At 39.2% G+C, this 23388-nt stretch overlaps 1 protein-coding gene and 1 pseudogene across 4 annotated transcripts in view; one reads left to right on the top strand and one right to left on the bottom strand.

Moving 5' to 3' along the window:
* Positions 1-23388, top strand: part of CNOT6 (CCR4-NOT transcription complex subunit 6) — a 77142-nt gene that overhangs the window by 23442 nt on the left and 30312 nt on the right. The window contains exon 1 of one of the 4 annotated variants that reach the window (XM_042981863.1): positions 18669-18767. The exons of the other annotated variants lie outside the window; for them this stretch is intronic. Coding sequence (XP_042837797.1) covers positions 18680-18767 — 88 coding nt within the window. The 5' untranslated portion in view covers positions 18669-18679. Of the gene's footprint in view, positions 1-18668; positions 18768-23388 lie in introns of those variants that run through there. 4 annotated transcript variants of the gene reach the window in all.
* LOC102950676 lies at positions 11507-12166 on the bottom strand (annotated as a pseudogene).

The following is a 23388-nucleotide window of genomic DNA, read 5'->3' as shown; positions in this document are numbered from 1 at the left end:
AGTAAGGGGTGTTCAGTTTCATAGAGTAGGTGTGGTAGAGAGTAAAATTTCTCCGTCTTCTGTCAGATATGGCTTTCTGGATCAGGTAAGCCCAAAGGGAAACATGCTGTCTGATTTACCAGTTACCTTTAAAGCTCAGGCAGTCACCCTTTCTTGCTTTTCCCTTTTAATTTCCTCATGATAGGTATTTAACTGTATTTTTCTCTTTTTTTCAGCCTGTGTTAGTGGTTTTTGAATTATAAGTCCTTTGGATGTAGGGAAGTTTCCATTTTCTTACAATACCAGGATAAGCTAAAAAGTACTCACTTTGGTCAGTGAGATTATATCTCTGAGGTTAAGAGGATTCTCCTCTGCTCTTTCCTCCTACTACCTCACTCTTCCCCCCCTTTACCTTATGTTGAGAACTACTTGACAATTTTGAATCATTGTTTTCTGCTTACTCTGAGCTTTGGTAAGAAATCTGTATACAAGATAGGAAGGAAGAAAGGATTCCTGTGAAATAACTTTCTTAACAAATAGTTGTATCTTTACCAAGTAACATGGAGGATAAACTGTTGGTTGAAATTGGTCTGTGGAACAGGACCTTGTAATAAAGCCGCTATCAGAAAGGTCACTTTTTGTCTTAGCAGTCTTGAATACATAAGCTCCTACATGTAGAAATTGTCAAGGCCTGAATTCAGTTCATGCAAAGACAGTTCATGTATATGCTTTAGCACCAGTTCCTTAAGATTCTTTGATGCAGAGTTCTAGGGACCTGAGGTCAGTGAATCCTGGACCCACAGTTATCTCATATGCTCCTCTGGTTCCAGCGGGATGGGTGGTGAGTTCCTTTTGCCATTTGGTATTAACCAGATAAGCCAAATAGCTATTCATCATTTACTTCTTAAAGAAAACCTTTTTTATTGTAAAATGAAACACAGATAAAGAAAACCACACAGACAAATCTGTTAATGAATTATTATAAGGTCAATAGCCTTGTAACCACTATCCAGGTCAAGAATTAGAACTTTTTCACCTACCCCAGAGCCCCTTCCTTTGCCACAGCCAATTATAACCACCTCTGTGCTCTCAAAAGTAACCATTACTTTCTTTTAATCACTTCCTTTGTTTCCTTATAGTTTTAATAGTAAATTATGTATATCTAAGCGAAATAGTGATACTCTAATTCTGTCATCTTTTTTCATTAAGTGAGCTACATCTACAAAGACATGCTTTCCCACACTTACTGATTAATTAGAAAAGAAAGCTTGTTTCCTTTTATTTACCAGTTTTCAGTATAAACTATCATTCTTTGATGGTGACTAATTAGGTTTTTAAAATTTTTTTTTTTTAACGTTTATTTATTTTTGAGACAGAGAGAGACAGAGCATGAACGGGGGAGGGGCAGAGAGAGAGGGAGACACAGAATCGGAAACAGGCTCCAGGCTCTGAGCCATCAGCCCAGAGCCTGACGCGGGGCTCGAACTCACGAACCGCGAGATCGTGACCTGAGCCGAAGTCGGACGCTTAACCGACTGAGCCACCCAGGCGCCCCTAATTAGGTTTTTTTAAAGTGTCATTATTAACTACTATATCTAAACATTTTAGTTTCAAACATATGTTGTGGATTGTGATTATTACTTTTATTTTGATGCTTAAATTGCCCTGTTGTTGGCCAGTGGGAGAGCTTCTTAAAGGATTTATGAGTTTTTGATACAACCCTGTCTTTGGTAGTTTCCTTGCTATCTGATATAATAAGATTTTCTTGACTCATCTTGTGTATTTACTGCCTCAAACCTGGAATTTATAATTTTTTCCAAGAAATCTTTTGTTTTTTTTAAGTTAGAAATGATATTTCAAGACCAAAATATCTGTTGCTACAGATGCTTGTTGCTATTGGGTTGGTCACTGTTTCTAGGTCTTTTCACTGGACAGAGCTGTGAAATAAGACTATATGCATCATAGCTTTTCATCATATATGTATAGTCGTACACGTTTATGATTGAAAGATATATACTTATATGATATATACATACTTATAAAATTTTTTAAAAATATATTTGTATATTTACAGTTAAAATATAAAAATATATTGAGACTTTTGATTCAGAATCAGAATAACAGGGATTTTAGTTAACCTTTTCTGTAATTACATGTGTATCTCCTTTAATACTGGGTGTCCTAGTTCTCAGGGACATGGGATGATGGAATTTGAATATCCCGTAATTACTTATTTGGTTTATCCCATATTACATTGCAGTCTCAGAATAACAGTACTAAAAATACTACTACTAATATGAGTACCAAAAGCGGGTAAAACTGCTTGGAATATTATTCCCGTTTCCCTCCTCACTCCCATTAAGTAGTTGTTTTCTGTCTATACTGTTAGATAGAGTATGTAGTCATTATATACTATCAGCCTTCCTATTTAACCTGCATAATTCCCCATTTAGACTTTGTTTTGTAGGTAAGTATATATTCAGTGCCTCCCACCAGTTTGTTTATTCCTAATCATTTCGGTTTTCTGGAAGCTTGTTCTCTAGATGTTTCCTTTTAGAAAGGGCTCATGGGAGCAGTATTTTCTGTATTTCTTGCATGTTGATAACAGTTTGTGTCCTTTATATTTGAAAGTCAGTTTGGCTGAATATAAAATTGGTGGCTCACATTTTTTCTTTAAATATTTTATATATGTTACTTCAGTTTTGCTATGGCCTTGATGCCAGTATAATTTTCTTTCTTTTATTAGTTAGTTGCTCTTTTTGCCTAGATACCCAAAGGATTTTTTTTTTTTTTACCTGTAATTTTACTGGAATATATCTTGGTGTTGGTTGTTCTATCTTGATATTCTCAAGTACAGTATATAAAGAAAAAAAATTTCAAACTATACATTATTTTTAAAGAAAACCATTTCAGTATAGTTTGGATAATATTTTTTTATTCCAATTCCTTTGTGTTTTTTCAGAGATTTATTCTCTGAATTTGCATATTGGTCTCTTGAATCATTTTTAAAACTTAAAAAAATTAAGGTATAATTTACAGTAAAATAAAAATACCGTAAAATTCACTTTACTGTTGTACAGCTTTTAAAATAAATACACAGTTGTATAACCACGACCACAGTTACAATATGAGCTTTATCACCCCCAGAAAACTTCCCTATGCACCTTTTTTAAGCAGACCTCCTGACTTCCAGCCCCTGGCAGCCACTGATCTAAATTTTTGTTTTTTTAATGACTTTAATTTTTAGAGCTGTTTTAGGTTCACAGCACATTTGACAAAGTATAGTGCACGACTCCCTCCACCTCCTGACTATCAACATCCTCTACCAGAATTATGCATTTATTACAGTTGATGAACTTGCAGTGACATGTGATCACCAAAAAGTCCATACTTTACATTAGGGTTCACTCTTGGTGTTGTACATTTTACGGGTCTAGACAAATATATAATGGAGTGTATCCACCATTATGAGTCATAGAGAATATTTTTACTGCTCTAAAAGACTTTGGTGCACTGCCAATTCATCCTCCTTTCCCTCTCCTTGAACCCTGGCAACCTGTGATCTTTTTACTGCCTCCATAGTTTTGCCTTTTCCAGAATGTCACATAGTTGGAATCATGTAGTATGTATGTAGCCTTAAAGATTGGCTTCTTTCACTTAATAATATGCATTTAAGTTCCTCCATGTCTTTTCATGGCTTGATAGTTCATTTCTTTTTAGTGCTAAATAATATTCCATTGTCTGGGTTTACTACAGTTTATTTATCTGTTCATCTACGGAAGGACATCTTTGTTGTTCCAAGTTTTGGCAGTTACGAATAAAGCTGCTATAAACATCCATGTGCAGGTTTTTGTGTGGATGTAAGTTTTCAACTCCTTTGGGTAAATGCCAGGGAGTACAATTGCTGGATCATATGGTAAGAATATGTTTAGTTTTGTAAGAAACTGCTAAACTCTTCCAAAATGTCTATATCATTTTGCATTCCCACTAGCAATGAATGAGACTTCCTATTGCTCCACATCCTTTCCAGCATTTGATGTTGTCAGTGTTCTGTATGTTGACCATTCTAAATGGTATGTGTGGTGGTATCTCATTGTTACTATTTTTAATTTTCATTTCCCTGATGACATATGATTAAGAGCATAACTTTTCTTATGCTTATATGCTAAAAAAATCTTTTAATGTTTATTTTTGAGAGAGAGAGTGAGCACTAGTCGGAGAGAGGCAGAGAGAGAGGGAGACAGAGGATCCGAAGTGGGGTCTCCACTCTCAGAACAGAGCCCAATGTGGGGCTTGAATTAATGAACCATGAGATCATGACCTGAGGCAAAGTTGGATGTTTAACTTAACTGAGCCACCTAGGTGCCCTCTTTTGCCCAGTTTTAAATTGGGTTGTTTCCTTATTGTTGAGTTTTAAGAGTTCTTTGTGTATTTGATTGACAGTCCTTTACCAAATAGGTCTTTGCAAATGCCTTCTCCCGGTCTATGACCTGTTTTTTCATTCTCTTGACAGTGGCTTTCACAGAACAGAAGTTATTAATTCTAATGAAGTCCAGCTTATTATTTCTTTCATGGATTGTGCTTTTGGTGTTATAGCTAAAAAGTCATTGCAAACCCAAATCACAATAGATTTTCTTCTGTGCTATCTTCTAGGATTTTTATGGTTTTGTGTTTTACATTTAAGTCTGTGATCCATTTTGAGTTCATTTTTATAAAGAGTGTGAGGTATCTACTTTTTTTTTTTTTTGCTTGTGGATATCCAGTTACTCCTGCGCATCTGTTGGAAAAACTTTTCTCCATTGTATTGCCTTTGTTCTTTTGTCAAAGATCAGTTGACTGTATGAATGTATTGGGGTTCTGTTGATCTGTCTATTCTTTTGCCAGTACCACACTGTCTTGATGATTGTAGCTTTAGAGTAAGTCTTGAAGGCAGCTAGCATCAATCCTCCAGCTTCTTCTCCTTCAATTTTGTGTTGATTATTTTGTGATCTTTTGCCTCTGCATATAAGGCTTTAAAATTAGTTTGTCAACATCTACAAAATAACTTGCTGTACTTTCAGTTGAGATTGCATTGAATCTATAGGTCAAGTTGAGAAGAGCTGACATCTTGATAATATTTAATCTTCCTATTGCTGAACATGGAATATCTACCATTTATTTAATTCTTTGATTTCTTTCATCACAGTTTTAGTTTTCCTCATACAGGTCATGTGTATATTTTATTAGATCTGTACATAAGTACAGTAAAACCTTTGTGAGTAACTTGTTCTGTGAGTGTTCTGCAAGATGAACAAACATTTCTAATAAATTTTAACTTGATAAATGAGCAGTGGCTTGCAATATGAGTCCTTCGTGATGCCGAATCTCACATGATCACAGCTGAGCCAAGGGTTCTTGAAATTCACTGATATACGAATGCTTTGGATTATAAGCATGTTTCTGGAACAAATTATGCTCACAATTCAAGATTTTACTGTATTTCATTTTTGGGGTGCTAATGGTATTGCTGTTTTTAATGTCAAATTCCAATTGTTCATTGCTGGTGTATAACAAAACAATTGATTCTGAACCCTTAGTTCTTCATTTATTTGTGATTTTTAAAAATTTCCTCTTTTTGTAAAAGCATACTCTTTTTGTGGTTATTCATCATTAAGTTCTTGGTAGTTTAGTTTTCCTTTACTGAGTTTTTCTAATTCTTATTTATGTTTTTTTTATCATTTCTTAATGTCAAATTTTTAGCTCCGTTTGAAATTATAAGTAGTTTTTTGAGCATGTTTGTGGTATGCTTTCCTTGTCCATAGGGAGTTTAGTTATTCTGGTAACTTTTAAAAAAACTTAATAGCTTCTATGAGATTTGACCATATAACTTTTCTGTTCATTTTTATTTAAACTTCATTTTTCTGAACTTTTAGAAGGTGTAATTCAGGATTGTTTTTCTAACTTTAGAGCTTCCTCTTCTGGTTTTTGCAGAGTGAAACTTTCTGATTCTGCTCCCTGCTCTCATTTTTAGAGAGTGTCCGTGTCCCCCCTGCCCCCCCCCCCAGTGGGGGGCCTTGGCTGGCCAGTTTTTGGAATTCCTGGGGTCCAGACTGCTTTTTTGACTTATTGTGGACACTTTGCTCTCATAATTGAGTTGCACTAAACTCCTCCCAGTTGTGATGATGTTCTCAGATGTGCTTCCAGTGCTTCCAGTGGATACTAGCTGGTTTCTCTCTTTTCAGTTCTTTTAGTTGGGCTTAAATCTGTTGTCATGTGATTTATTTTCCATTTTCATAATCTTTTTTTGTTGCCTTTTTCATGTTGAATTAACTCAGTATTTTTTGTAAAATTGCATTTTATCTCCTTGTTGACTAGTAAGCTATAATTCTTTGTTTAATAATGTCTAATTCTTTAGGGTTAATAATATAAAGTATATCAAGTTATATTCTGTTACTTCATATTTAGTATGAGAGTTTTAACAGTCTGCTTGTTTCTTTTCTCCTGGTGTTTGTGCTGTTGCTGTCATATATTTTCCTTATATGTGTTATAAATCTCACAATATATTGTTATTTTTGCTTTAAACACTGAAGTATTAGGAAAAGTTGTTTTTATTTATCCATGTACTTACTATTTCCAGTGTTCTTGATTCTTTGTGTATAGGCAAGTTTTTTCTGTTCTCATTTTCTGTCTGATTGAAGGACTTCCCCTTAGTATTTCCTGTGGTGGAGGTATGCTTGCTGGTTTGTTCAGGTTTCATGTTTGAAAAGTCTTTTTATTTTGCCTTCTTTTTTGTAAGATAATTTTTCTGGGTATAGAATTCTGGGTTAACAGTTTTCATCTTGAAGTACTTTAAAGATCCTGTTCCATCTTTGTGCTTGCATTGTTTTTGATGAGCAGTCTGCTGTTGTTCTTACCCTTGCCTCTTTTATGTATCTCCCTTTTCTGTGGCTGCTTTAAGATTTTTTCTTTATTACTGGTTTTAAGCAATGTGATTATGATGTACTTTGGTGTCTTTTTTTTTCTTGTGCTTAGGTTTTGTTGAACCTCTTGGATCTGTAGGTTAATAGTTTTCAGAAAATTTGAAAGAGTTTAGGCTACTCTTTAAGTAATTTTTTATATTCTCCCCTCCACTCCCCACCTTTTTTGGAATATAGTTACAGTAAAACCTTGGTTTGTGAGTATAATTCGTTCCAGAAACATTCATGTAATCCAAAGAAAGCACTTGTCTATCAAAGCAAATTTCCACATAAGAAATAATGGAAACTCAGATGATTTGTTCCACAACCAAAAATATGCATATAAAAATGACTACAATACTGTAATATAATACAAAATAATAAAGAAAATACAAAATTATAAATAAAAATAAACAAATTAACCTGCACTTACCTTTGAAAACCTTCATGACTGATGTGAGGTAGATGAGAGAGGAGGGTTATTGTGTAGGACGACTTCCAGTATCCCTAACGGAATCACTGTTATTTATTGGCTCAATGGAATCTTTTTCTTTTGGTGCAGCTTTAACAAGGAACCTATCCAATGACACTTGGCTTTTGTCATTGAGGATTTCTCAGAAATGGAATATTGTATTATCGTGAAACAGATTCATCACTTGCACTGCCACAGCCTTATTCAGGTGGTGCTTTTTTACAAAATTTTGGACTGTTTCCCACATTCTACACATCTCCCTAATCTCATTTGAAGTGAGGGATTCCTCCGCCTTTTCTCCTCCTTCTCTACAGATGAGATGCACATGTAGACTTCTTACAAAATCTTTCAATTTCGGCCACCCTCATACCTCATTCATGCTTCTGGATGATTTTCTTTTTTTTGTTTTAAATGTTTATTTCTGAGACAGAGACAGAGCATGAGTGGGGGAGGGACAGAGAGAGAGGGAGACACAGAATCAGAAGCAGGCTCCAGGCTCTGAGCTTTCAGCACAGAACCTGATGTGGGGCTCAAACTCACAAACCGTGAGATCATGACCTGAGCTGAAGTTGGTCGCTCAACTGGCTAAGCCACCCAAGGCGTCCCTCCATGATTTTCTTCTTAACTTCCACTGTAATCATCTCCTTCTTACAGCCTTTCTTTTCAACCTTTTTCTGCATGGGAGCCATTGTATGTGCTCTCATGGATGTTTACTACAGTATAGTATTAATAAACTCTTGTTATATACTGTAGTTAATGTAACTGGCAGTAAGACAGAGGAAAGGGTCCCTGCAGGCAGCCTGACCTAGAATGAAGCAAAGAATTCCTAAGCTTACTCTTTTGTGGAAAAGGACTGTCCATGGGTGCTTTGAAGTGACAAAAAATACACTAGTGCCCTTCCAACATTCTAAAAGAAATCACTGATTTCTGCAAGCACCACAGCCATGGGAGAGGATCACCCACAATCCTGCAATGAGAGAGAGAAAGAAGAATCATTGGCTCAGTTGTGATCATGTGACGTTCAGTGTCATATACTACTCTTATTGCAAGACATGGCTCGTTTTTCAAGTTAAAATGTGCTAGAAATGTTTACTCATCGGTGCACCTGGGTGGCTCAGTCAGTTAAGCATCTGACTTCGGCTAGGTCATGAACTTGTGGTTCATGAGTTTGGGCGCCATGTCAGGCTCTGTGCTGATAGCTCAGATCCTGGAGCCTGCTTTGGATTCTGCGTCTCCCTCTTTCTCTCTGCCCCTCTCCCACTCATGCTCTGTCTCTCTTCTCTCTCAAAAAATGAATAAACATTTAAAAAAAATTTTTTTAAAAGAAATGTTTACTTGTGGAACACTAAGAGAAAAAGTTACTCAGAATCCAAGGTTTTACTGTACTTGTATCTTGAAGTTGCCTTATAGCTCACTAATCCTGTTTATTAATTTGTTCCTTTTTTTCTTTTAGACAGTTTTTATTGCTGTCTTTAATTTCATTAATCTTTACAATATCTAATTTGCTGTTAATCTCATCCAGTAATAGTGTATTTTTCATAACTAGAAGTTAAAAGTGTGTTGTTTTTTTTTTTAATCTTCCATGCCTTTACTTAACATTTTGCCTCTACCTTTTTGAGGGTATGTAATACAGTTAAAATAACTTTTAATGTCCTTATTTGCTAATTCTATCTTTTTAGATAGATTGGATTGGTTATTGGATACCAATATTGGATACCAATATTGGATACCAATCCAATAGATTGGATTGGTTATGATTCCTTTTCACTTTCCCTCTACCCATTGCTCTTTTTGTTTCTCTCCTTTTGCATGTCTGGTAGTTTTGTATTAGTCACATTGCATTGTGAATTTTACTTTTTTGGGTGCTTGATGGTTTTGTACTCCTATAAATACTCCTGAGCTTTGTTCTGGGATGCAGTTGAATTATTTGGAAACAGTTTGATTTTTCTCAAGGTCTGCTTTAAGTACTACCTTTCTAAATTCTCTGAATTACGAAATTTTCCATCTGATGGGAACACAAACTATTCCTGGTCCTGTGTTGATCTATCTAAGGTTTGTTTCCTCTGCCCTTTTCTGTTTGTCCTCCCCCATCTCTGGTCTCAGATTCTGTTCATATGCATTTGCCGATCATTACTCAGCTGAAGACTCAGGAGGATCTTCAGATCTTTAGAGCTTTCTATCTGTGTAGCTCTCTCTGGCACTTTGCCCTGTGAACTGTAGCCACCTTGATGTCCCTGGACTGACAGCTTCATCTCAATTCACATAGACCACCAGACTCCACTTCGGTTCCATCTCCCCACACCACTCTAAGGAAGCCATCCAGGCACAACTGTCACAAAGGCTCACCTTGTCTATGTCCCATCTGTCAATGATTATTGTCCCGTGCTACTTGATGTCTAATGTCTGAAACTCAATTTTTCATATATTTGTTTGGTTTTTAGTTGTTTTATGTAGGAGGGTAAATCTAGTATGTGTCACTCTTTCTTGCCTAAAATGCAAGTCCATCATAGGTTTTTTTTTTTTTTTTCAATGTTTGTTTATTTTTGAGACAGTGCAAGTGGGAGAGGGGCAGAGGAGGACAGAGGCTCCAAAGTGGGCTCTGTGCTGACAGCAGGGAGTCTGATGTAGGGCTCAGACCTATGAACTGCAAGGTTATGACCTGAGCTGAAGTTGATTGCTCAACCAGCCAAGCCCCCCGGTGCCCCCATCATAGTTTTTTTTTAAGATTGTGTCTGATAACTCCAATATCCAAATCTCCTGGGAGTTCTGTTTTGTTGTTTTTCTTTTTCTTTTGGTTTTCAATACTTTGGTAATTTTCTTTCTCTCTCTCTCTCTCTCTCTCTCTCTCTCTCTTTCTCTCTTTCTTTCTTTCAGAAAGAGGGAGAGAGTGTGCCTATGCACATGAGCGGGGGAGGGGCAGAGAGAGAATCTTAAGGAGGCTCCACGTGAATCCTGCTGCAGAGCTTGATCTCATAGCTGTGAGATCATGACCTGAGCCAAAATGAAGAGTCAGACACTTACTTGAGCCACCCAGTCACCCCATTTTGGTGATTTTCATTGACTTCTGGAAATTGTATGAAATGGTAGAATAATTTGATAGTCTGGATGGTGTTCTTTTTCCTTACGGGTGGATTTACTTTTGTCCTTGGGCAGGTAGTCACGGTAGGAACGGCTGACCATAATCTAATCAAGGATTTATCTCCTTTTGTGTGGTGTTCATTGGGTTGGCTTATTGCAGGTCATACTTACTACATTTATAGATCTTCTTTTTTTTTTTTAAGTTTATTTATTTATTTTTGAGAGAAAGTATGAGCATGAGCAGGGGAGGGGCAGAAAGAGATAGCAGGAGAGAGAGAGTCCCAAGCAGGCTCTGCACTGTCAGCATGGGAGCCCTATGCCGGGCTTGAACTCACAAATTGTGAGATCATGACCTGAGCTTAACCAACTGAGCCATCCAGGCACCCCCCCCCCCCCCCCCCATTTATAGATCCTAACTAGAATCTTGATGATTTAGCAGGGTCTTCTGTGATGGTTCCCGAATTCCTGTGTTGTTTCCCCAGCGGTGGAAGAGGGATTAAAGCTTTGCTTAGCACCTCAGCCTCTCTGCTTTTGCCTCATCTACTTGCCTTAGCTGCTTGTGATTCTGCATATTTTGCCAAAGGTAATGTGGGACCTGTCCTACCTGGTACTTCTCTTCTGAGCTCTTTGTCTCTCATCTCTTTGCTGCCTTGGTAGTTCTCTGGTGCTTTCAAATTCATTTTTGTGTTTTGTACCCAGTTTTCATCTAGTTTTTCTTTCCTTCAGTAGGGTGGTTGGTCAACAGCAAATTATTTTGTTGTTACAGGAAGCTGAAATTCAGATATATACACATTTTTAAATTCTACGTAAAGAATCTGCAGATAACAAACAACTTTCATGTTCCTCTTGTTCTTCCATTGTGTTGTGGCAGCACTGTGACTGCCTGCTTTTGAGGTACATCTGTGGCCCAGAACAGGTACTTGTTCCAGGCCCTTGAGGCGGCAGTGCAGGTAGGGAGAGAGATACTGACCAGAGTCACACTAAGGAACCTTCCAGGATATAGGAACTTAGGTCTGGACTCCTTGGGAGTCTTTTTTTTTTTTTAAACTTTCAAGACTGCATGTGTCTCTAGGAGGTAGGCCTGGTCTGGCCTTTTTACTTCGCATACTTGGGGAAGCCTGTGACTCAGGACTTCCACTTCTAAGAATCTGTCCAAACTCCTGGTTGGGGAGATCTCTCCAGTACTAGACATCATGCTCTGGCGACTAAGTGTATGCTGACTCACCACTGCTACCATCTGCCCCGGGCCTTTCCTCCTCATTCTTCAAGCCCACAATACAGCTGGCATATTGGGTGTTGTTTCTCGATAGATTTCTAGCCAAGGATATATGTGGTTCAGAAGTACTGTTGCTATAGTTCTGGTGATCTGGATTTTCTTCTGAATCTTTGGCTCTTTTGAAAATATCACTGGGAACTTACATGTATTCAGTTGCACCTTTAAGGATATCAGCTTTGCTATGCTTCCTGCTCTGGGGAAGAAATAGCACAAGTGCCTTCAGTTTGGCAAAACCAAAGTTCAGATTTTTTTATCCGCTCATACTCTTTGGTGTTGGCCACGTGCTCCTGCTCCAGCACCAGTTGGAGGTAACCACTTGAACTGGCAGATGGTGGCCAGCTAGGGCAGCGGCTCAGACTGCTCCCACAGCATGTCCTCCAGCACCTTTGCCTGCTGAGCACCCAGGAGAGTGGGTGCAGGGGCCATGGAGGGTGGGGGGTCCTCCTTGGTAGTTTTTAAATGATCTATAAATCAGGTGCCTTTAGCTGTAGGGTCACACATTAGCCTTTTCTAGTTTGTGACACTTTCTGACATTTTGAAGGCTTCAGTTGAGTTTGAGTCTAGTTTGAGTAAGCTTTCTTCATGTTTTTCCATGGAGAGTGGTAGACCATGTCGCTCAAATTCTGGATCAGGTTCTTCTGATTTTCTTTTTTTTTAATTTTTTAAAATTAACATCCAAGTTAGCGTATAGTGCAACAGTGATTTCCGGAGCAGATTCCTTAATGCCCCATACCCATTTAGCCCACATCCCCCCTCCCACAACCCCTCTAGTAACCGTCTGTTCTCCATATTTAAGAGTCTTTTATGTTTTCTCCCCCTCCCTGTTTTTATATTACTTTTGCTTCCCTTCCCTTGTGTTCATCTGTTTTGTATCTTAAATTCCTCATATGAGTGAAGTCCTATGATATTTGTCTTTCTCTGACTAATTTCACTTAGCATAGTACCCTCTAGTTCCATCCACGTAGTTGCAAATGGCAAGATTTCATTCTTTTTGATTGCCGAGTAATACTCCATATTGTGTGTGTGTGTGTGTGTGTGTGTGTGTGTGTGTGTGTGTGTGTGTATACATACATACACACACACACACACACACACGCATCTTCTTTATCCATTCATCCATCGATGAACATTTGGGCTCTTTCCATCCTTTGGCTATTGTTGATAGTGCTGCTAGAAACATTGGGGTGCATATGTCCCTTTGAAATAGCACACCTGTATCCCTTGGATAAATACCTAGTAGTGCAATTGCTGGATTGTAGGGTAGTTCTATTTTTAATTTTTTGAGGAACCTTCATATTGTTTTCCAGAGTGGCTGCACCAGTTTGCATTCCCACCAGCAGTACAAAAGAGATCCTCTTTCTCCACATCCTCGCCAACATCTCTTGTTGCCTGAGTTGTTAATGTGAGCCATTCTGACAGGGGTGAGGTGGGATCTCATTGTGGTTTTGATTTGTATTTCCCTAATGATGAGTGATGTTGAACATTTTCATGTGTCAGTTGGCCATCTGGATGTCTTCTTTGGAGAAGTGTCTGTTCATGTCTTTTGCCAATTTCTTCACTGGATTATTTGTTTTTTGGGTGTTGAGTGCGATAAGTTCTTTATAGATTTTGGATACTAACCCTTTATCTGATATGTCATTTGCAAATATCTTCTCCCATTCTGTCGGTTGCCTTTTCATTTTGCTGATTATTTCCTTTGCTGTGCAGAAGCCTTTTATTTTGATGTGGTCCCAATAGTTCATTTTTGCTTCTGTTTCCCTTGCCTCCAGAGACGTGTTGAGTAAGAAATTGCTGCAGCAAAGATCAAAGAGATTTTTGCCTGCTTTCTCCTCGAGGATTTTGATGGCTTCCTGTCTCACATTGAGGTCTTTCATCCATTTTGAGTTTATTTTTGTGTATGGGGAAGAAAGTGGTCCAGGTTCATTTTTCTCCATGTCACTGGCCAGCTTTTCCACCACCACTTACTGAAGAGACTGTCTATTCCATTGGATATTCTTTCCTGCTTTGTCAAAGATTAGTTGGCCATATGTTTGTGAGTCTATTTTTGGGTTCTGTATTCTGTTCCATTGGTCTGAGTGCCTGTTTTTGTGCCAGTATGATTTTTTTTTTTTTAATGTTTATATTTGAGAGAGAGAGAGAGAGAGAGAAAGCATGCATGAGTGAGGGTGGGGGGCAGAGAGAGAGGGAACAGAGGATCCAAAGCAGGCTCTGCACTGACAGCAGAGAGAGCTCGGCATGGGGCTCGAACTCATGAACTGTTAGATCATGACCTGAGCTGAAGTTGGACGCTTTATTGACAAAGCCACCTAGGCGTCCCAAGTTCTTCTGAATTTTTTAAAGATAGTATTACATTTAGCTCTTTTCGGTAATTGTGGTAAGTGTAACTCCAGAGTCAAGTAGGTTTCAGAATGTTAACAGCTTGTGCAGCTGTCCACCCTCTCGGTGACCCTGATGTCTACTCTAGGGAAGTCTAGACTGGGGACAGGTAAACAAGAGAGGAGGGAAACTCAAGTGGAGGCAGGACATGCACAATACTAGTTTTGAGGCCATCACTAACTTACTGGAAATCACTTACATGTTATTCATTTACTCTGAGACTTCTGATGTGGAAGGTGATGAAACATAAGGTTTCAGGAATCTTACAGGCTATAGAAGACTCCCACAAGAAGATAATTATAAAACCATGATAAATACAGGACAGAAAGCTTGACCTATTATCTTTTCTTTAAGACGGTCTTAGCCAGCTTGGCAGGATCAGGGAAAACATCCTAGAATAGCTGACTATTGAGTTAATGATATTAGCCAGGGGAAAGTGGAGTTAAGGACATCACAGGAAAAGGGGACATGGAGAATATAAAGTATACAGTGGAAGTCTCCCTTTCATCCCCCTTTTCCCGTTATACCTCCCAGCATGCACACACGTATGCATTCATATACAGGGTTATTAGTTTCTTTTATACACCTCTGGAGTCCTTCCATACATATGTAAATACAAATATAGTTTCTTATTCCACATCATATTTAAAAAAATTTTTTTTTAATGTGTATTCATTAAATATCTCTGAGAGAGAGACAGAACATGAGCAGGGGAGGGGCATAGAAAGAGGGAGACACAGAATCTGAAGCAGGCTTCAGGCTCTGAGCTGTCAGCACAGAGCCCAACGCAGAGCTCGAACCTACAAACTGTAAGATCATGACCTGAACTGAAGTCGGACACTTAACCAACCGAGCCACCCAGGTGCCCCTACACCTTATTTTTAATTCAAAAGATAGTATATTATGTACAAATTTCTGCACTTTGCTTTTTTTCCCATGTAACATTGTACTGTGGAGAGATTCTAAATAATAGATAGTTCTCTTATCACTGTAATTTTTCCTGCCTCCTTCCCTCTCCCTCCTTCCCTCCCCCTCTTTCCCTCCTTCCCTCCTTCCCTCTCCCTCCTTCCCTCCTTCCCTCTCCCTCCTTCCCTCCTTCCCTCTCCCTCCTTCCCTCTCCCTCCTTCCCTCTCCCCCTTTCCCTCCTTCCCTCTCCCTCCTTCCCTCCTTCCCTCTCCCTCCTTCCCTCCTTCCCTCTCCCTCCTTCCCTCCTTCCCTCTCCCTCCTTCCCTCCTTCCCTCTCCCTCCTTCCCTCCTTCCCTCTCCCTCCTTCCCTCCTTCCCTCTCCCTCCTTCCCTCCTTCCCTCCTTCCCTCCTTCCCTCCTTCCCTCTCCCTCCTTCCCTCCTTCCCTCTCCCTCCTTCCCTCTTTCCCTCTCCCTCCTTCCCTCTCCCTCCTTCCCTCTCCCTCCTTCCCTCTCCCTCCTTCCCTCTCCCTCCTTCCTTCTCCCTCCTTCCCTCCTTCCCTCTCCCTCCTCCCCTCCTTCCCTCTCCCTCCTCCCCTCCTTCCCTCTCCCTCCTTCCCTCCTTCCCTCCCCCTCCTTCCCTCCCCCTCCTTCCCTCCCCCTCCTTCCCTCCCCCTCCTTCCCTCCCCCTCCTTCCCTCCCCCTCCTTCCCTCCCCCTCCTTCCCTCCCCCTCCCTCCTTCCCTCCCCCTCCCTCCTTCCCTCCCCCTCCCTCCTTCCCTCCCCCTCCCTCCTTCCCTCCCCCTCCCTCCTTCCCTCCCCCTCCCTCCTTCCCTCCCCCTCCCTCCTTCCCTCCCCCTCCCTCCTTCCCTCTCCCTCCTTCCCTCTCCCTCCCTCCTTCCCTCTCCCTCCCTCCTTCCCTCTCCCTCCCTCCTTCCCTCTCCCTCCCTCCTTCCCTCTCCCTCCCTCCTTCCCTCTCCCTCCCTCCTTCCCTCTCCCTCCCTCCTTCCCTCTCCCTCCTTCCCTCTCCCTCTCCCTCCTTCCCTCTCCCTCCTTCCCTCTCCCTCCTTCCCTCTCCCTCCTTCCCTCTCCCTCCTTCCCTCTCCCTCTCCCTTCCCATTTTCCAGAGAGAGAAAGAAAGAATCTCAAGTAGGCTCCATGTGTGTAGCCCGATGAAGGGCTCAAGGCACCCCTGTAACTTATTTAAGTAGTACTATATTGATGGTCAGTCTATGACAAACCACTGCTACAGTGAATAACCTTGTAGATTGTTTTGCATCCTTTCTAATGTATATGTAGGTCAAAAGGGTATATGTGTTTATAATTTTGACAGATGATAGTTGGCAACTTTTTTCAATAATGAAATTCAGAATCAACTTATCTGGTCCTGGCATTTTTATCATGATCATGTTGTTTTATAAATTAGGGTGATTTGTAGGATACTTTTTTTTGTTTTTTTAATGTTTGCTTATTTATTTTTGAGAGAGAAAGAGAGCACAAGCAGGGAGGGGCAGAAAGAGAGGGAGACACAGAATCTGAAGCAGGCTCCAGGCTCTGAGCTATCTGTGCAGTGCCTAATGTGGGTCTCAAACTCACAAACTGTAATATGACCTGAAGTCGGATGCTTAATCAACTTAGCCACCCAGGCGTCCCTATAGGATGTCTTTCCATTTGTTTTTTTTGTAGAAGTCCTATATACTTCTTGGTAGATTTATTCATAGGTATTTTACCTTCTGGTTCTTCTTATGAATAGAATCTTCTGTTACTTTTCCATCTAATTATTGTATACATGCAAATTGTTTTGCATATGTTATTTTGTGCTTTGTTCTCTGTTATGCTATAAACTGTTTTATGTAACTGTTTTATTGAGATATAATTCACATATCCTATAATTCATTAAAGTGCACAGTCAGTGGGTTTTTGTTTATTCACAGGTGTGCAACCATTATCACATTCACTTTTAAAACATTTTTAGCACCCCAAAAGAAACCCTATACTCATTAGCAGTCACTTCCCATTTCCTTCCGGTCCCCTAGCCCTAGGTAGCCAGTAGTTTATTTTCTACATCTATAGATTTGCCTGTTCCAAACATTTTCTTGTGGTCTTTGTGACTGCCTTCTTCTTTTTTTTTTTTTTTTTTTTTTCTTCAACGTTTTTTATTTTTTATTTTTGGGACAGAGAGAGACATGCATGAACGGGGGAGGGGCAGAGAGAGACAGAGACACAGAATCGGAAACAGGCTCCAGGCTCCGAGCCATCAGCCCAGAGCCTGACGCGCGGCTCGAACTCACGGACCGCGAGATCGTGACCTGGCCGAAGTCGGACGCTTAACCGACTGCGCCACCCAGGCGCCGCATGTGACTGCCTTCTTAATACTTAGGATAATGTTTTCAAGATTCATCTGTGTTGTAGCACGTATTAGTACTTCATTCCTTTTAGTGGCTGAATAATGTTCCATGTGTGGATATCATTGTATTTATTTATCTGTGTAAAAACACACTCCTGTGTGTCTTGTCTACTCTCAGTACTCTACTACAATACTACTTTACTTCAACACTGGATGTGCCGGTTTTCTACACTTAAAGCAATTCTGTGACACCACCTCAGCTGGGTGTCACAGAACTCAATTCTGACACTAGTGTTGGGTACCACAAGTTAAGGGTTCAGTCCCATGGAACTGCTCCCCTCAACTTCAGACACTAGTCACAAGTCCAGGTTATCTTGTGCTTTCAGTTGAGGAGCTACAAATCCAGAGGTTCCCAGGATCATCCTCTCCTTGGGTTTGATTAATTTGCTATTATCAGCTCACAGAACCAGGAGAAGAGTTTACTTACTAGATTACTGGCTTATTATAAAAACTCAGGAACAGCCAATGGAAGAGATCCCATAGAGCAAGGTGTAGGGAACAGGTAAGAAACTTCCATGCTCTTTCCAGACCCCTCGCCTTCCCCATACCTCCCTGTGTTCCCTACTCTTGAAAGCTCAGAACTCCATAGTTAACAGATTCCCTCAGAGGCTTCATTAGGCACGGTCGATTAAATCTGGTGATTGATACAACTTCTCCCCCCTCTCTTCTCCCTGGTGGTTGGGGATGGGGGCTGGTGGGGACTGAAAATTTCAATTCTCTAATCCTGCTTGGTGTCCCTGGCAACAAGTCCCCATTTATGGGGGCATTAAAAAAGTCACCTCATTTAAGGTTAAACTCTGGTGTCCTTGAAAGGAGCACCTGTAATAAAAGACACCTTTACTGTTTTAATCACTTCAGAAATTCCAAGGATTTTAGGAGCTCCATTCTGGAAACAGAGATGAAGATCAAATGTATATTTTTTGTTGTAATCAAAGCATCACAGATTGTTTCTACTTTTTGGCTCTAAGAATAATACTGCTGTGAACATTTGTGTACAAGTTTCTTTGTGGGCATTTTCATTTCTGTCAGGTAGGTACTTAGGAGTGGAATTACTAGATCATATGGTAATGTTTAACTCTTTGAGTAACTGACAGACTGTTCTGAAAGTTTCTGCATCATTCTACATTCTAAACCGCCTTGTACAAGGGTTACAATTTCTCCACTCCTTGGCAACAATTGTTACATATGTCTTTTTGATTTAGCCATCTTAGTGGGCATGAAAGAAGTATTGTGGCTTTGATTAGGGTTTCCTTGATGGTTCATGAAATCGAGCATCTTTGCATGTATTTATTGACCATTTACTTATCTTCCTTGGAGAAGATACAAGCTTTTGATAGAAAAAGTATGTAATGAGTGGATGGGGGAAATGTACAAAATGATGGTCTATTTCACTTTCATTGTAGGCAATCAAGTTCAAAAGCAAAACATGCAGTTAAAACTAAGATTTGTAACCTTTAATGTTTAGAATCTCTGTTAATCTTAGATCAGTTTTAGAAAATCTTTTATAGCAAACAAAAGTTCTATGGTTCCATCATTTTTTAATTTTTTTTTTTTTTTTTTTAAATCACATTAAGGAATCATGTATAGTTTAATTTTGTTTCCTGTTTGTTTTTTTTTTTTTTTTATATTAACACGAATGTGATATAATGGTAGTTACACCAGGTGATGGGATTTGGTATTTTTAAACAGTGTTGAATTATATAATCATGTTCATTTAAAAATAAATTTATTAGGGGCGCCTGGGTGGCTCGGTTGAGCGACCGACTTCGGCTCAGGTCATGATCTCACGGTTTGTGAGTTCAGGCCCTGCATCGGGCTCTGTGCTGACAGCTCAGAACCTGGAGCTTGCTTCTGATTCTGTATCTCCCTCTCTCTCTGCCCCTCCCCCACTCATGCTCTGTCTCTCTCTGTCTCAGAAATAAATAAACGTTAAAAAAATTTTTTTAAATAATAATAAAAATAAATTTATTAACAGGGCACCTAGCTGGCTCAGTCATTTGACTCTTGATCTTGAAGTTGTGAGTTCAAGCCCCATGTTGGGTGTGGAGATTACTTAAAAATAAAATCTTTAAAAAATGAAGTTAGAAAAGTGCAAAAGGTGTAACTGGTTCAGATGTTACTGACTGAGCTTTGCAACAAACATTTCCTTTTATTAAGGTCAGTTAACCAGATGGTGGAGCTCCTTAGTGGTAGAGCACAGACTATTGTGAGTCCCCTTACCTGAGTTCAGCCCTTTCTTCATCTGCATCACACCACCTCCACTGTCATTCTGTTTTAAGCCTGATATTCTCACCTTTCTTTGTTCTTTTGCCTTTTTCCTAATACTCGTCTCAGTCTTTGCATTCTCAGGTTCTAGGCTTTTTACCTCCAGGCCTAATCTTCTTTTACTTAAACTAGATCTCTTTAATTTGAACAAGCGACATTCTTTCCTTGCATTTAAGACCTGAATTCTTTCCCACCAAAGTTTGATGAGGGTACCTTTGCAGATGTGTTTTCCTTCACGGATTGAAACTGCCATTTGTTAACTCACATGCCCTGTTAAGGCCGTTTCCTTCCCCATCAACTTTGCTATTTTTAAATTAAGCACTATCAATGGATTTAATCTGCCAAATGTTCTCCTTAGTGCCCTTCATGTAATTTAATCAGGTCTCTCTTCTTCTTCTTCTTAATCCAATTTGCCATTCTCACAGCACAATCCTCTTCCTTTTGTGAAGTTTACCTTACCATGACCCCGAAATCCTGGTCTTTAACTTCACCAGGAGTTGCGAGTGGGGAAAATTTCAAATGGCCACCGTTTCCAGTTACAGTGGATTCTTGTTATTCACAGTAGTTATGCTCTATATGGTCACCTTGAGCATGGAATTAGCAAGTACTGAAGCATTGCTCCGAGAGGAGATACATGGTTAGGTTCCTGTGAACCTCTAGTCACAACACTTTTCATCAACTAGTCAATACATAAGCTTGTTTTATGTGTGTTTATGTTTAAAGACACCTTATTTAATGTATATTGTCAACTCATTAACCTTGAACTCTTGGACACTAGCGAATGCCTGAGGGAAACTTAGCTCAAACACTAGACACCTCACAGCCTTGCAGCTGGCATTTCAGCCCCATGCTTTGGGGCCATTTAAAACCTCAAATTCACCCACAAAAAGCACAAATACGCAAAAAACAAATATGCAAAAACAAATATAGCACTAAATTATGAAGAAGACACTTGTTCACATTGTGAAAAGTGGAGCAAGAAGCCAGAGTGTTACCTTGTTGGACCTCATCTGGGAACTGTTCTGGGTGACTACAGTTTTTTGCTTCTCTGTGCATGTTTATGAATGAGTGTAACAGAAATACAAGAATTGCATTTGGAGTTACAAGTAAACTGGAGGGGATAGGGGAATTCATAGATACAGAATCTGGGAATAATGGAGATAAGTATAATTCCCTTTTCTTCTAAAATGTCAGTTTTAAAGATTCAAGTCAAGATGTTTTCTTCCTTGCTTTCTCTAAATCTGCAAATGTAGAGGTAGCAATTTTGATTTCTTCATAGGGATGTTAATTATACCTGGTCCCTAGAGTTTGCTAATCGCCCCTCTGATTTGAGGGAACACTAGTTAGATTCCCCCTGTCTCTTAGTATTTAACAAATAAAGGATTCTGGATATGTTAGAATGAAATTACTTCTCAAAACACAGCTCTTAATTTAGGTCAGGATAATCTCAGCATTTCTCAAGCCACAAAGCTGCTTAAAATTGAATGCACATTTTTGGATGCAGAGGAATGTACAATTTTATGGAGAAGTAAATATCCTCAGAATTTCAAAAGGTGGCTCTCTTTTATTCTCAAAAATTAGGAACCTTAATTTCTTAGGTTACATAGTTCTACCAGTAGAGTTTTAATCTAATTGAGGAATTGTGATGGGGCAAAGGATATTCACATTTAAAATTTTTAGTAGCTATTTCAGGATTGGTTTCAAAATATAGTTGTGTTTTTCCCCATAATTAATGAAGGTGTCTCAACCCTCTTAGCCTTGTGAATATTGGATACTAATCTTATTTTGTTATTTGCATAAGTAGAAGTGAATTCTTTGTTTAAATTTGCATATGTTTTATTGTTGAAATAAACATTTTTTATAACTAACCCTTTTTTCTTGAGGACTTTATATTTACTGTTCTGTCCCCACACCAGCATACTAGTCACTGAAAGTTGACCGAATAAATGAATGTTATCTCTCTCTTTGTTTTTGTTTTTGTTTTTTTTGTTTTTGTTTTTGTTTTTTTAAGAGAGAGAGCGGGCACTCATGCAGGGAGTGGCTGAGGGAGAGGGATAGAATCTGAAGCGGGCTCCATGTCCAGCGTGGAGCCCTTTGCAGATCTGTGCACGGAGCCTTATGTGGGGCTCAGTCTCACAACCGCGAGATCATGACCTGAGGCGAAATCAAGAGTTGGATGCTTACCTGACTGAGCCACCTGGGTGTCCCTGAATATTATCTCTTTGGCTGCTGTACTTGTTGGCATCTCCACATTAGAGAGGTTTTGAATTTTAATGTACTCAAACCTGACAGTTTTTGGAATCTTGGGTTTATGTTTAGAAATAATCTCTTCCATTACTTTTCTGGTTTTTTGGCATTTAGAAATTTATTTGTGTTACTTATCTGTGTATGGTAGAGATCTGATTCCTCCTTTCCCTCTCCCTTAAATCTTGTATGATTGATTTATTTAATACATGACTCCTTATACTTGATTAAAAAATTTTTTTAATGTTTATTTTTGAGAGAGAGACAGGAGTGGGGGCAGAGAGACAGGAATAGAGAGAGAATCCCAAGCAGGCCCTGCACTGTCAGTGCAGAGTCCAGTGCAGAGTCTGAACCCACAAACCATGAGATCATGACCTGAGCCAAAATGAAGAGTTGGATGCTTAACCAACTGAGCCACCCAGCCCCTCATCCTTTCTTCTTGGTTTTCTTTCTGCCTACTTTCTTGAGAATTAATTTTGTATCCTTCCTATTAAGTTGAAGTATAAAAATGTATTTCTCAAGCCCTTCTACCTTTTTTTGTTAAGTGTTATCTTGAGGCTGAAACATATGTTAAGACATGTACCCAATAAGTAGTTTGTGATATTTTAAGTGCTTTATTTATTTATATTGAATATTAGCTGTGTGCTTTAGTTTTATGAACTGAAAAGTAAATAAATTTGTTTTACAAATAGGAAATGATGTAGTTTCTACTGTAATTATTACACAGTAAGGAAAAATACTTTCTTAGACCAGGATAGATTTTATTGCATAGCTGTATTGATTTAAGTTGACATGTAATAATCAGCATGTATGCAAAGTGAATAATGTGATATATTTGGACATCTATACATCCTTGAAACCATCACCACATTCAAGGGACATATCTGTCATTCCCCTGAATTTGTCATTCCTTTCTCTACCTCCTTCATTTCTCTGTCCCTTCCCCCAATCCCAGGTAATCGCTGTTCTGGTTTTTTTAACCATAGGATTGGTTTACGTTTTGTAGAATTTTTATTTAAAAGAAGTAATACAGTATGTACTTTTTGTTGTTGTTGTTTAGTTTTGCTACTTATTTTGATATTCATCCATGCAGTTGATTTTTAATAGTTCATACTTTTTATTACTGAGTAGTATCCTATTATTTGTATATGCCAGCATTTATTTATCCATTTCTTTGTTGATGAAAATATTTGATAATTTCTACAAATAAAGCTTTATGTACACTTCTTTATAGAGGATATAACTTTCATTTTTCTTGGGCAAATACCTAAGAATGAAATTGATCATAAGGTAGGTAAGGTTTAACTTTTTAAAAACCTCAAACTAGGGGGTGCCTGGGTGGCTCAGTCGGTTAAACGTCCGACTTCAACTCAGGTCACGATCTCACGGTCCGTGAGTTTGAGCCCCGCGTCGGGCTCCAGGCTGATGGCTCGGAGCCTGGAGCCTGCTTCCGA

The sequence above is a fragment of the Panthera tigris genome, chromosome A1 (assembly GCF_018350195.1).
Source record: "Panthera tigris isolate Pti1 chromosome A1, P.tigris_Pti1_mat1.1, whole genome shotgun sequence".
In the NCBI taxonomy this organism is placed as follows: domain Eukaryota; kingdom Metazoa; phylum Chordata; class Mammalia; order Carnivora; family Felidae; genus Panthera; species Panthera tigris.
The sequence above is the reverse complement of the archived record's forward strand: the minus strand, read 5'-3'. Positions and strand labels throughout refer to the sequence as shown.